This window comes from Macrobrachium rosenbergii, chromosome 11 (genome assembly GCF_040412425.1).
Source record: "Macrobrachium rosenbergii isolate ZJJX-2024 chromosome 11, ASM4041242v1, whole genome shotgun sequence".
Taxonomy (NCBI): Eukaryota; Metazoa; Arthropoda; class Malacostraca; order Decapoda; family Palaemonidae; genus Macrobrachium; species Macrobrachium rosenbergii.
The window spans coordinates 26,419,635-26,434,634 of NC_089751.1; the positions used below are offsets into that span (position 1 = coordinate 26,419,635).

General features: G+C 33.9%; 1 protein-coding gene across 1 annotated transcript in view; it reads left to right on the top strand.

Moving 5' to 3' along the window:
* The window catches only part of LOC136843259 (nephrin-like), a 326,317-nt gene that overhangs the window by 298,188 nt on the left and 13,129 nt on the right, over window positions 1–15,000 (top strand). Inside the window, exons 7-10 of the mRNA XM_067111391.1 lie at window positions 3,464–3,594; window positions 4,047–4,206; window positions 7,394–7,545; window positions 11,387–11,528. Of these exons, the coding sequence (XP_066967492.1) occupies window positions 3,464–3,594; window positions 4,047–4,206; window positions 7,394–7,545; window positions 11,387–11,528 (585 nt within the window). The remainder of the gene's footprint in view (window positions 1–3,463; window positions 3,595–4,046; window positions 4,207–7,393; window positions 7,546–11,386; window positions 11,529–15,000) is intronic.

The following is a 15,000-nucleotide window of genomic DNA, read 5'->3' on the forward strand; positions in this document are numbered from 1 at the left end:
AGGGTTCAGTACTACACAGTTTTATAGACGTTTCACATCTGTTGTGACCATAATGTTGAATCGTTATAACTTTAAGATTTCATACTTGATGCGAAATTGTATTGTATGTCTCATATTTATTGTACTGTGTTATTTTGCTTATTTAATGTTAATTTATAATTTATTATTTGTTATTTATCTTATTTGTATTTATTTGCTATTTTTCTTTCATATTTCACTATTTACTCTTCACTCCCGTCTCTGTAGTAGGCTGGTCTCTTTTTGTGATCCTTGGGATTGTAGCATTCCGCCTTTCCAACCAGATTCGCAGCTTCCCTTGCAGTATAATAATAATAATAATAATAATAATAATAATAATAATAATAATAATAATAATAATAGATAGTTTTAATGCTAAAAACCCTCAATTTACCAACAAAAGACGTTCTTCTCAGCTTTTAAACTGCGTCGTCTGAAGTTAACAACAGTTGAGGCCAAATGTAAAAATTATGCAAGGCAGCATAATAAGTAACTCTGTCTGACTGACTGTCTCTATATTTGCGTGCCTGTCAACATTTACATAAAACAAATGTGCACGCACACATTATATATATATATATATATATATATACATATATATATATATATATATATATATATATATATATATATATATATATATTATTTATTTATTTATATATATACACACACATATAAATGCGTGTGTGTGTGTGTGTGTGTGTTTGTTGTTGTTGGGACCTATTATGCATTATCAAAAGTATTTTCCATTTTTTTTTTTCCATGAACTGCCGTTCATGGCATCTAAAAGCACGATGAATACTGACAGTTACATTCAGTTACAAACGACTGATAAGGCTGTGGAGTTTCTATGTTTCTGGAATAGCAGTTTTAACAGGTGTAAAATATAGAGAATGTCTGAACAACTCAGAATCTGAAAGAAAAGGTTTTGGAAATACGAAGTAAATCAAAGGGAAGTACTGGAAGAAACCCATGAAGGAACTTCCTCTTCTGCTCCATCATTTCCTCAGTGATGGATGCTGAGCAATGTTTCATAGCTCTACATTCGTAACAATTTATTTAGTTCCTCAACATTTCTCTCCCCGTCACGCGTGTATTTTTGCGCGAGAATAATTGTGCGCCATATAAGTAAAATAATCGAAAGAGTATTTCTCTCTGTAATTCACACACTCCAAGTTTTTCCTTATTGTATTTGTGTACCTGTGTCGTATTGAAATTTCGTCATTCCTGCCTCCCCTTTGTCGTTAAATCGCCTTCTATCTGAAACTGGCAGTGGTTCACCTGCCTTTGCCATTCGTCTTTTGTCATTGCTCTTTACCTTTCATGACCTGCTGGCATCTCCTTATATTTATTTAAAGATTCCCACTCTCCATTTCGATTCATTAATGATCACGGATCCCTCTCAGATACATGATTTTCCTGCTATTCTCTAAAAGAAACTTATTCACTTCTGTGCATCTTCCTTTAGTGCATATGCCCCAATAATATTTAAAATGTCTTTCCAGTTGATAATAACAGTAATGTTATAAGTCTTACACTAGTTCTTTTCACTTCTAACACATCACTGCGCAGATGCAAGTGTTCAGCATCCTATCATTTTAGGTATGTCATATTATTCAATGTTGTATTTATTTCGTTATATCTTGCTGATGCATTGTGTCAGGAGACCCATTTAGTTAACTTTCTCCAGGTGGTACCTACATTACCAATGGAGATTATGAAGAACAATCCCGTTCCTTAAAGATGAGGATTAAAGAAAACTATTTTCATAAATGGAAATCTTAAAATCCTTAATCTTTGCTGTCTTCATCATCAGAGGGAGTGAAACTAAATACAGTGTTATTCTGACCCTAATTTGACCCCGCTTAACCTTTGGAACAGTATAATGAAGACTTTAATATCCAGAGCCTCGTGTATCATGTCCTGTCATAGGTGGGTTTGTGTTCACTTACTTGTTTGTTCATATGTTTATCCGTGGAAATGTCCTGTTTTTGTATTTGCTATTGTATTTATTACGTGTCGTTTTGAATTAGGTTGCATAAATATTTATTGTTTTTTAATTAATACAGATATTCGGGCTTCTTTGCTGACGTGCAATGAAATTTCATTCCTTTCTGACAATTTGCTCTTCTCCCGCTTGCCTTTTGATGTTATCGTGAATAATAGGGAAATAACAATGAAAAATAAACATATCCTATTCGTGGTGATTGTTTTTTACCCCCCCAGAAAAATCCTTTATTATACAATATAAGCATCTGGGTTACATTCGCTTTGTACGGATGACAAACAGCACTACAGTATTCCTTTTCAAGTTGATGTTAAAAAATGGTAGTTTCAAATTCTCTTTGGGCTTCGTAATATTCACGCCGATAGAAGTCGACAGTTCGATAATTTCCTTGGATGATTTGTAAATCATTGATGAAATAACGGTTCTCATCAATATACTAACATTTTATTGTAAAGGAAAGCCTTACACTTATCCTACTAGCACTTTCTAGCAATTAAAGCATTCTATTAATAGATTTCATTAGCCTTCAAAAGATTTACATTGAGAGATGTCCGAATTAAGAAACTTGAAGAAATTAGCCTGATGAGAATAATGGGAGCATTAAACGTTTAAAAAATACTACTAATCTGTGATATTCCAGTTTTTAAATTAATTTTTTCTTACGAAGGAACACATAAACCTCCGCGATTTTTCAAGTATTTAATCTTGCAAATCTTGGATTACGTGACATCGTAGTGATTCTAACTACAAGATAATATAGTTTCTTTCTCAATGCAAAAAAAAAAAAAAAAAAAAAAAAACTGGTATGCACCTTTCCCTTTGTGTTAAAGGATATAAATGTCAGTTTTGCCCGCGACCGGATTTGAGCCGCTTAGAAGGCGAAGAATGATCTTTTTAATTTTTTGCCAAAACCATCTGCAGTTTGTAAGATCCTGATGGGATCATGCACAGAAATTAAAAATCAGATACGTTCCAATAGACTCTTCCATTTATGAAGGACTAGTCAAGCATTAGAACATTAGAACAAATATGACGTTCATTCTAAAGTTTATAAGCAATTTTCCAAATTTCGAAAAAAATAGGTTTTAATAATATATTTCTGAAAAGATTTTATTTGAAGACCCCTGAGTGTTTGCCATTTTGCTGTGAACCTCTAATGATACACTTCGAAACTTTTTAACTAATCGAGCAGAATGAACCAAGTACTCTCTGTGCTTATCATCCGTAACTAAACTGGGCATATATACACGATTATAGGCGATAAACAGGATAATAACGGGAACATGATTCGTGCCGCATATGAGAACGATGTTTTGAAACTCGACAGTAAGGGCTCTTGAACGCACTCATAACTCTAATCGAAGCAGATTGTTTTCTTATTAGCATCCAACATCAGTGTATTAAACAAGCGCTTACTCTTCTCGTGTTCCTTTCCAGATGTGCCAATAACAAAGATACGTCCAGGACGCTCTCTGAATCTGAGCAATATCGAAGAAGGTGACGACGTGTATTTTGAATGTTCCATAGAGGCCAACCCGTGGGTTTACAAAATCGTCTGGTTGCACGAGGTAAATTTTTTTTAGAATGTGCAGTGTTGTAGGGGGGAGGGGGACGTGCTTATTGAGAATCACAATTATACGGCAAAAACCTAATTATATTTTCTTGGTATCATACAAATTACCTTTAATCACATCTTTTTCAACGTAACGATTATTTTTACACATTGTCCTAAGCTTTACTTAAATAACTCACTGCTATGCCCTTCAAATCACCCTCCACAAAAATCGAAAAGACTAGGACATAGAACTTGTACCATATTCGCTCTTTTACCCAAATCTGTATCTAACAATCCATGATCGTTAATAGTCAAGATCTATTCAGATAGTTCTTTTTCAGCCTGTCTTTAACTTGGATTACCTTTGCATTTCCTTATATGCTAACTTCTGGAGGATATGTGCTTGACCTCTTTCACAGCAGCCAACCTATCAGCTATTTCTTGTTTCTTCACGAAATCCACCAGGGCAACGAACTCCACCACAACGTGTCAGCGGGCGTCATCATCAGCAACCAGAGCCTCGTCCTTCAGCGAGTGGCCAGGACAGCCTCTGGCAACTACTACTGCGTCGCCTCCAACATCGAAGGGGACGGGACCTCCAATGCCGTCATGTTAAAGGTCAAATGTAAGTATTTGCTGTGTTAAAGGATAACAACATTTTGTCAATATTTGTCGAAGAACTTCGTACGATCTCGGACTATATTTATGTTTCCGTGGGGAAGAGAATGTACTCAGTTTTGAGACGAATTAAACCTGGAAAAATTGTCCTTTTTATTTCTGTGTAGTATTTTTTATATATATATATATATATATATGTGTGTTTATGAATGTATACATATATATAAGTTATATATTTACACACATATATATATGTGTGTGTGTGTGATAAACGTATAAAATACAGAACAAGAAAAATCTCGATTTCCCAAGGTTGACATGTTTATCTCGAACGCAGGACTTCTGTAAAAGTCAACGTTTTTACATATATTTATATATACTTAACTAGCTAGGTGTAATCCTTATAATCCCCTTACATAAAATTGCTATAATTTAGGTTTTAGCAATTCAGCAGTAGAAATTAAATCTACATATGCTTGTGCACAGTACCTGCAGATTCTTGTATCATAATATTTTCTCATCTTTTGTCAGTTAGTCGTTGCCTTTCGGACATTTCATAGCAGAGACAATAGTGCATTTCATAGCTAGCAATACTTCATATTTAAAGAAAGTTTTTTTTTTTTTTTTCAAAATATAACATTCATTGAGAGATGATTAATGCTTCCCCCAATTCAGTCTGTTGGATAGAATCCATAACCCAGTATGAATTTAGTACATGACCTACAAATCTCTCTCTCTCTCTCTCTCTCTCTCTCTCTCTCTCTCTCTCTCTCTCTCTCTCTCTCTCTCTCTCTCTCTCTCTCAGTCTATTTGATATTTTGGGGATCTCTCTTTTCCCACTATACATACGTTTACTTGACCAACATCAAATCCGATAACTTGAGAGAGCATCCACTGTTTGTTTGTGTTAAGTATTTCATTTATGTATAAAAAACTTAATTATAAATAATATTTCTTAATATCACAATGTCGTCCCGTATTCATTTCAAAATTCGTGAACAAAATAAGCAGCCAACCAATTCTTGTTATTTATCTAGCTCTCATAGCTGATTTCCAATGTCACCTTAGCGCTCTACGATATGCCCTTGAAGGTGACATTTTCTTCAGCTAGGAGAAAAGACAAGAGAATCAAAGAAAAGAAATGACCACATTTTCTTCCCTGGCAAGGATCCAATAGTTTTCTCTCCTCGGGGGTTGAAGTTGATGATATAGCTAGGTTTTCAGCCAGGAGTGATTGCCCCATCCCTATTTCTTCAAATATCTCTCATCAGAAGAAATTTGAAGCTCAAAATCCATTTCTCCTCTGGTCCAAGAGGCACGGAGCATACAAGCAAGACATTTGATACCTTTAGTAACACTCGTGAACTCGTAATTTCGACCCCAAAAAAGTGTCTCTTGAGCTGGAGTGGCATGATGACAAAAACCTACGAAGACCTGGAGCCTTTATATTAGATTCTGAGAGAAATGGGGCGTGCTGAGAAAATAGAGGAAGCACAGCTACAATTGAATCTTTTAATCAAAGTTTGACCCCAGAGCGTTTTTTTTAATTCACCATCCACTTGGTTTGTGAGCTAAGTTAGGCGAGGATAGAGTAGCTTTCTTCCCCGGTTGCTTTCGGTTCAGAATGAAGATTCTGTGACGACTGGTACTTAATACACGAGAGAGAATAAAGAGCAAGAGAAATGTGGTGGATGTAAGACATAAGACGGACAAACAGACAGGCAGACAGACAAATGCCCAGGAAGACCGAAAAGTTGTGAAATAATAGGTGAAGAAGGAACGAATATAAAAGATAATATGTGCGTTTGTGTTTGCGTGTGTGTGTGTGTGTGAGAAAGAGAAAGAGTGAGAGAGCCTATGATTGAGAATTAGGGGAACTAACTGACGTTTGGAAACCTATATCTCATTAAACTTGTACCTCAACACATGAGAAGAGAGAGAGAGAGAGAGAGAGAGAGAGAGAGAGAGAGAGAGAGAGAGAGAGAGAGAGAGAGAGAGAGAGAGAGGACTCACTAGTTAATAAAAATTGATCCATGTCAATGCCCCTTTTTGGCCATTTATTATTATCATAGGTTGTAATTTTTCGTAACAAATTACGTAGGAACAAGAAATATATTAAGAGAGATAGTGGGCGAAATGTGAAAGCATAACAAGAGAGAGAGAGAGAGAGAGAGAGAGAGAGAGAGAGAGAGAGAGAGAGAGAGAGAGAGAGAGAGAGAGAGAGAGAGAGGTGAAAATTTTAAAAATGAGGGAAAAACGCCCAGCTACGAAATTAATTTAATTAAAAAAATGTCCACGTAAAGTTCACCATTTTTCACTCAAATATGTATGTAACGAAACATTCGTGCTTTCTTGAAGAAATTTATATTTACGGAACTTTAAGCAAAGCAAAATGTGATTTGCTAGCTAAAGTAAAATCTACAATTATCTATATACATTTAAAGGGGAACAGCATTGGATATTCGTATAGTATTCCACTAACCACTAAAATATATCCTTTATTAAACAAGTTATTCCCCAGTAACTATACAGGGCATTCTGTAAAACTTTCAAGAGTGCAACCAGCCACAACATAATATAACCATAACTATTACTGTCCCCCTTTAGAACATTGACATGTAGGTATATTGTACCTTAGAAACGCCAAAGTTATTTCGTCCAATACATGGTTTGTAAACTCTCGATATCTCTAATAAAGCTTTTCCTTAATATATTATATTATAGTACATTATAAGGATACAAGAAATATATTCCACATATCACCGAATGTCACCCGCCACCCACACAAAAAAATTTTTAGAATAGGGTATCCACACTTTTGTTTTCTTATTCCTTTGAATTCTTTCCTAAATTTTAAAATTTTCATATACCTTCAAAAGACGCTTCCAGCAAAAAAATATATATACACATATTTATGTATATATACATATATACAAATACATATATACACATACATACTACATATATATAATACACACACACATATATATATATATATATATATATATATATATATATATATATATATATATATATATATATATATATATATATATATATATATATATATATATATATATATATATATATATATATATATACACACATAGAGATTTAAAATGACTATGAAATCATCGTCAGAGTTGTATAGTGAAAAAATAATCTCATAACTCTCCCCTTCTGTTCCATAATAGATGCTCCCGTGTGTCGCCCGGGACAGCTAGTGTACCACGGAGCTGCCAGATATGAGCAGGTGAACATCCCCTGTCACTTGGAGGCTCATCCGAAGCCGACGGCTTTCACCTGGACATTCAACAACAGTGGGGAAAGCGTCGACATTCCACAGGTAAATGCTGATAAATAGTTTTTAGATTTGATATGGCTGCTTCCTTTTACAATGTCGACACATTTTTATTGCCACGATAAAACTGATGAATTGTGGATATATGTAGAGTTCAGGTGTGGAAAACCTCAGCAGCACGTCAGATCCATCACGCATTCTGGGTTATTCATTCCACCTCTCATGGACTCTCTCTCGTAATGGGTATCAAAGCCTTTTCTTTCTATTATTCTGTTAACAATTCTCAGCTGAGCATCTAGGTCTTTCCCTGGTCACCCTCGAAACGTTAATGATATACACATTTTTCTCGAGCCTTTGCTTTCAAATGACTAAAGCATTTCTTAACACCGATATAGCCCATCTCCCGTGTTTCACTTTTTAACGGTACAGTGTATCTCTGCATTTCTCATTCTCATTTCTTCTTATGCCAGATATGCAACACAATTTTATAACACAATAGATTGCCCCATTTTTATTTGTTTCACATTCAGTATAGAAACTTCACTTCCATAAATGACTGTTGGCTGGAAGATCCCTTTACAAATCACCACTTAAGTACAGTCAGTTGTCTTATCATTATTTTGTATACGTCCTGCTGACATCCGTATTTCAGCCATTCCGTGACTCTCTCTTTCTTTCATCCTACCATCAGCTGTTATATTTACACCCAAATTTTTTGGGGATCATCTAAATGCATTCTTCCACCCCCTTAGTAGCATTCATTGCTCTGTCTTCCTAGTTTCCTTTTACCCTCATAACCTTTCTGTTGAGCACATTTGTTCTCAAAATTCTCCACTTGGAAAGACCAGATTTTTTCCGCATTTGTACAGTTTTTCTTTACTATCCATACCCATTATTCCATCATCTGTAAATATCAGTCATTTCATGTATTTCCATTCATGATTTATTTAATTATCCCAAAACTTAGCCCTTACGTGTAATATTCTTCTCTCTGGCTTCTTGCATTAGTCCATCAACAAGCTACTGAACTGCCGTGGAGAAAAAAAAGTGCACGCGTCCAAGACCAATCACTTTCTTGTCTTCCTATCTTAAGAACGCTTTGCTTTCACCATGAAACTCTTAAGCGCTGTCAAAAACTATCCTCTGTACTTTCCTGTCTCAACACCTGCATTGCATCTGTTTTGAATCTTCCATATGCTTTTACTAGGTCCTTTTATGTCACAGCTTCTTCCTTTTGCGTTCAGTACTACTCAATTCACGCACCCAGACCTTTGCCTAAACCCACTATCTACATTCCATATAAATCCATTAGTCATTTGTCTTCATTTTTCAACGAAAATCCTGTCACAACCCTTCTTTAGTATATTAATTAAAGTTATACATTATAAATCGTAATTACCTATATCACCTTTACCATGACATTTCTCTTATCCAGATATACCTCACAAATGCTGTGGGAGTCACGTGACACATTTGGACCAACTTTACAGAGAATCTCTTACAATCTCATCTACTTTTCTCTTTCCATTCTGGACCCCCTTATTTGCCCTATTCACATCCGAAAAAGTCATTTTCATAAACGTCCTAAAAATGACAATAACCCACTCTACTTGTATATGACCTACCAAGGGATTCAGAGCTGATGAAACACGGTTTTTCGGCAACACCGTTTTATCAAAGCATCGGATAAAGGTGAAAGTTGGCAAGTGTTTATTTCATAACCCTACCTAATTTTTGCAAGTGTTGTTTAGTACCTAAGTTCAATAGTTCTGGTACTTATCAGGATAAAAGTGAGTTTCCTATGCCAGAGCCATCAAAATCACAGGTAAGTGTTTTGAACACAATAGTGACGTTACCTATGACGTCATGAGGCTCCACCCACAGTGAAGAGAAGTTTACATACGAGGAAAACGTCTCCTCACTGTGGCGAGAAAGGATTTGTCATCGTCCCCTTGATTGCATTATCATTCTCAATCATATTATTATTATTATTATTATTATTATTATTATTATTATTATTATTATTATTATTATTATTATTATTATTATTATGCAGAGATTTCATCACAACTTCCACATCTGTTGTTGGGACTAAGTTGTTAACTTGGAATTCTTCCATTTTCTTGATATTCGTATTGTTTCTACTTTACAAATAATTTAATGTATGTAATTCATCCACATAATGAACCAATCTATAGTTCATTTGTTAGATCTACATCTATTCAGGGTGGGAATACAAAAAGACAATCCGTTTTGTTTTACCTCAGGTTTCGACACTATAGCCTTCTATTTGCAGCAAGCCAGGAGCGGTCACTGGAAGTAGAATTCAAATGAAAAAGAGAAGGTCTGCTCACTTCTTCCCAAATCCCCCATGTAGGCGGAGCTTTGTCTACCTCCTTATTGCGTCAGCAGGTGAATTGCCGTAAAGAAAACGAAAAAAGGGACCTTGAGCAAGTACCTCTTAAGATACGTCATCGCCTACGTAATTAGCCCAGGTGGGAGGCGACTCCACCCAAATGGGTAGACCTTCTCTCTCTTGGCCTTGGATTGTTTAACAGCTACTGCTCACACTTCTGGGGTGTCCAAGTAACTGTTACCCACTATAGATATGATTACCTATTCACGCTATAGTAAATCTTGCCGCGGATCTTCTCGCTTGTATACAAAGTGGCAAGCCGTAGCACAAATTCATTCTTGCGGCCACGGGGACAATTCCATATCCTGATGGCCATTATTGAATGTGCTAAAGCATTAGTAACTTACTGCCTACCTAATGGATGGACGGAGCCTCATGATGTCATATTATGTTTACGTCACGAATAGAAAACTATTCGTGACGTAAACATAATATGACATCATGAGGCTCCTTGTCTATGATTTTCTCGGTTCCGGCATCGGCGACTGTATTTTACTCTATAAATATCAAAACTATTGAACTTAGGTACTAAATAATATTTTTAAAAATTAGGTAGAGTTATAAAATATACACGATGCTTTGATAAAAAGATGTTGCCGAAAAAATGTGTTTCATCGGCTCTGAATCCCTTAGTAAGGCTAACTTTCTTCTGTCCTCCAATTTCAGAAAATCACCAAATCCACTCTATTAGCATATGACTAAATTTAATTCAGACAACATCTAATTTTCCTTTATTTACTTCAGTCTGCGATCCATTTGTTCATGACTCTTTCGCTTTGCATTCACTACGTATTGTATCGTCTTCCTGTGTTTTTGTTCAACTCCCCTCAGTTTTTGTTACTTGTCTCCTTTTTGACAACCCTATTCCTGCCCCTTCACAACTGTTCATGATCTCTGTTGCCAGACTATTACTTCCAAAGTCTCCCCAGTTTCTTCCACCACTAAACCTCTTATTGTCTGATACCACCATATCTCGTTTTTATTGGATTTTATGCCAAGCTTTCTATAGGTATTCAATGTGTATGCATGCATGTATATAGGATAGAGAAAGGAGGGGTGAAATTCATTATGTACAACGTTCTTCCGAGTTAAGATTGTTGTTATCAAGATTCTGTTATGTTCAGGGAAAGAGAAACGTCTTTGAGACGGTTTCAGATGTCCCATAATATGTAAGATGTCTTCGTATGTTTTTAATCAGGTTTCTGTGTGCATGTGTATGAAGTTATTAAAACGATAACAATAACAATGGATAACAATATAGACAACGCATGAACGTCACTGACTTTGAATGAAAAATATAGAGGTAGAATTTTGTGTCTGTTTGATAATAATGTTTATAAAGAGAGAGAGAGAGAGAGAGAGAGAGAGAGAGAGAGAGAGAGAGAGAGAGAGAGAGTTGCTAACTAGCTATTTAGAGAGATAGCGATCAATTTACCTTTCTGACATCATGCGAGAATTCCCTCTTTTCAGAGCCACATCCAGTCATCCGGGACCTATTCGACCGTAAGCTACACACCAAACACAGAGCTCGACTACGGAACTTTGCTCTGCTGGGGAACCAATGCGGTTGGTAAACAAAAACACCCCTGTGTCTTCCACGTATTTCCGGCAGGTGAGGCAATATGTTACATTCAATTTATGAATTGTTAATTTATGTTTGATATGCTATATACTAGGTCACTACAATGGTAAATTACATGGAAAAAATAGTTATCAGTTCTCTCTCTCTCTCTCTCTCTCTCTCTCTCTCTCTCTGTGTTGCATAAACACCTTTCAAATGTAATTCTCCGTCCTCGTCTTTTACGTTCTGATCCTATTTATTTTTAATTTTTAGTAGTCAATTTTAACTTCTTCTTTTCCGCGAGATTCATTTTCTTTATCACTCTGTTATTATTATTATTATTATTATTATTATTATTATTATTATTATTATTATTATTATTATTATTATTATTCAGAAGATGAACTCTGTTCACATGGAATAAGTCCACAGGGGCCATTGACTTGAAATTCAAGCTTTCAAAGAATATTATGGTGTTAATTAGGAAGAAGTAAGAGGAGGTAAAGGAAAATGGAGGAAGAAGAAATCTCACTTATTAAAAAAAAATTAATTAATAAATTCATAAATAGATAAAAATGTAACAGTAATAAAATTCCAGTGTTTTCTTAAAAGTTGGTAAGCTCGATATCAGGCATTCAAAAATAACTTCCTAGCAATATGCTCCAAGACTGAGGGTCTTGTCCCTAAGAAGACTGACCTTACGCATCAGCAGATAATTTAAGCTTCAAGTGATTCAAACACGTTACTCATGAACGTAATATTTTTCATCATTTAGAAGTAACAGAAGACCAACTTATTCGGAACATCTGTTACAATCCATTTAAAAAAACTCATCAAATAAAATGAATACGAATTTTAATTTATTAACATATTGGAAATGTAACTATGGCTAACTGCCATTCCTTGATAAGAATTCAAATTAAATTATCCATTAGAATGGAAGATATATAATATTTTAACACGATAAGAAATCAAATCAAAACGAAGAACCTACCAAGAACTAGCGTGAATCTAACTATTCTCCCTTTTCATAGTTTTATCCCTTCATTTTCAATTTTTCTGAATAAAAGTATGTTACAAATCCTTTGTCTGTAACTATAGTATTTTTGGACAAATTATATTGGATATATATATATATATATATATATATATATTATATATATATATATATATATATATATATATATATATATATATATATATATACATACATATATATACATACATATATATATATATATATATGTATATACGTACATATATATATATATATATATATATATATATATATATATATATATACATGCATATATATATACTTTATATATAAATATTATATATATATATATATATATATATATATATATATATATATATATATATATATATATATATATATATATATATATATATATATAACATTGTATTTATATATATAGATAATATTCACTATGTAATAATATATATGTAAATATTGTCTGTTTTATCAAATACAGATAATATTCACTATGTAATAATACTTTGATAAATATTGGGATCTTCATTATATCAAATGGAAAGTATACTACATGTATATAATCTTTATGGGTACATAAATATATATACAGAATCATATATATATATATATATATATATATATATGTATATATATATATATATATATATATATATATATATATATATATATATATATATGTAGATGGAGAGATATAAAGATAGATAGATAGATAGATATGTTTTTGTGTTTGTATCTATTTAAGCATATGGTACACTACATTTTTATAATGGAGATCGTGATATTTTGATGCATACATATATATATATATATATATATATATATATATATATATATGTATGTGTGTATATATATATATATTTATATATATGTATATATATATACACAGTATATATACGATAATGAAAATTCAGACCAATCAAACTAAAAAGTAATTCTGCTTCTCATGGCGAAAATGAAAGCACTTGTTCAAATGCCTCGATCATAAAATGCAAATTAGTTTCAAAGAATATGCGGTGAGAGGATGAGTTTTTCCAAACTTTGATGCAGCCCATACCAGTTCATGTCTCGACCTAAAAGCTGTTTGAATCGTGTTTACTTTTTTCTCCATATAGAGTTAATTTCTAAGAAAGTCCACATGAGCCAGGAGTTACCCAGCATTTTATAACCAGTTATTTTTTTTTATTACGTCCTACCCGATTCAGAGCACAGACGTGAATCCAGTTCAATACAGAATCAGTCTTCCTATCATCTCCTGAATTATAAATAAGGGATTGAAAATATAAATAGATAGTTGTAAAACTAAATAATAATAAAGTAGTAATAGTGATACAAAAGATCATGTAAATTTAAAATGCCTACTTCGAAGACACACTGGTAAAAGTTTGAAAACGTAACTAAACATTAAAATAAGGTGGAGGCACTTATAAGTTGATAGCTCAGTTTTTGTTGGGGAGTGTGCACAGTTGACTGTCTCAGTGCATTTGAAAAAAGTAAGTTTTATTAAAACAATAGAAAACAAGGATAACTAATTGATAGTGTTTTTAGAGTTATACCATGGAATTACGCCACGATAATGAAATACTGAGTATATACCTGTGGGGAATATCTCAATGTTATGCCTGCATTATTGTATAGGTAGTCATTGTGCTAGCTGGACAGTCTAGCAAATGAAAGGTTGAAGGATATTATTGTCTGTGAACAGCCTTTAAAATCACGAATTTTTGAAAATTAGATAGATAGATAGAGAGAGAGAGAGAGAGAGAGAGAGAGAGAGAGAGAGAGAGAGAGAGAGAGAGAGAGAAAGAGGTAATCCTCTTTAAAACTTGTACCACTAAGAATTTCCGTCGGGGTGAATGCAAGATAATACCCTTTTTCTCGAAGCAAACTGGCCAGGAAAGTTCTGCACAGTAAAAAAGGAGACTATTATTGCTAGACTACTACTTTTAATTAAAGTGTTCTAGAGGTGGTTGTTGATTTGTGTCTGGATGGCAGGTGACCAGCAATTGTTCATGATGGTTAATGTACCAATAGTTACTGTCTATCCTTTCGTCTACTATATTTTCGATTTGTAAAGGCTTTCTTAATCTGTTCTTGTGATGGTAACTCATGTTCAGTAAAGAAAATTTAGATGGAAGCTTGCGGCAAGGATGTGTGAGTGTAGTGCATTGAGTCTTACGAATAAAAAATAGTGTAATGAGATGTCCAGAATAAATAACGGAATCTATGAAAATAACCATATGAGGTTTAAAAGCTTGAAAATTATTCCCTTACAATAGCATTGTAGTTTCCCACAAGGAATGTAAAGAACTATAACCAATACTCCATAAGGAAATCTGATGCGAAAAAGTGGTTGATGGGCAACTTGTAACGAATCTTTCAAATGCGTAAACAATGGCTACTGTAAGTACAACAAATCTTTAAGATGTTTCTGCCGTGAATCATAATCATTCTAAGAAAAAACTCTTAATGCTCGCACATCAATACAGCTAATACGAGTACCGAAAA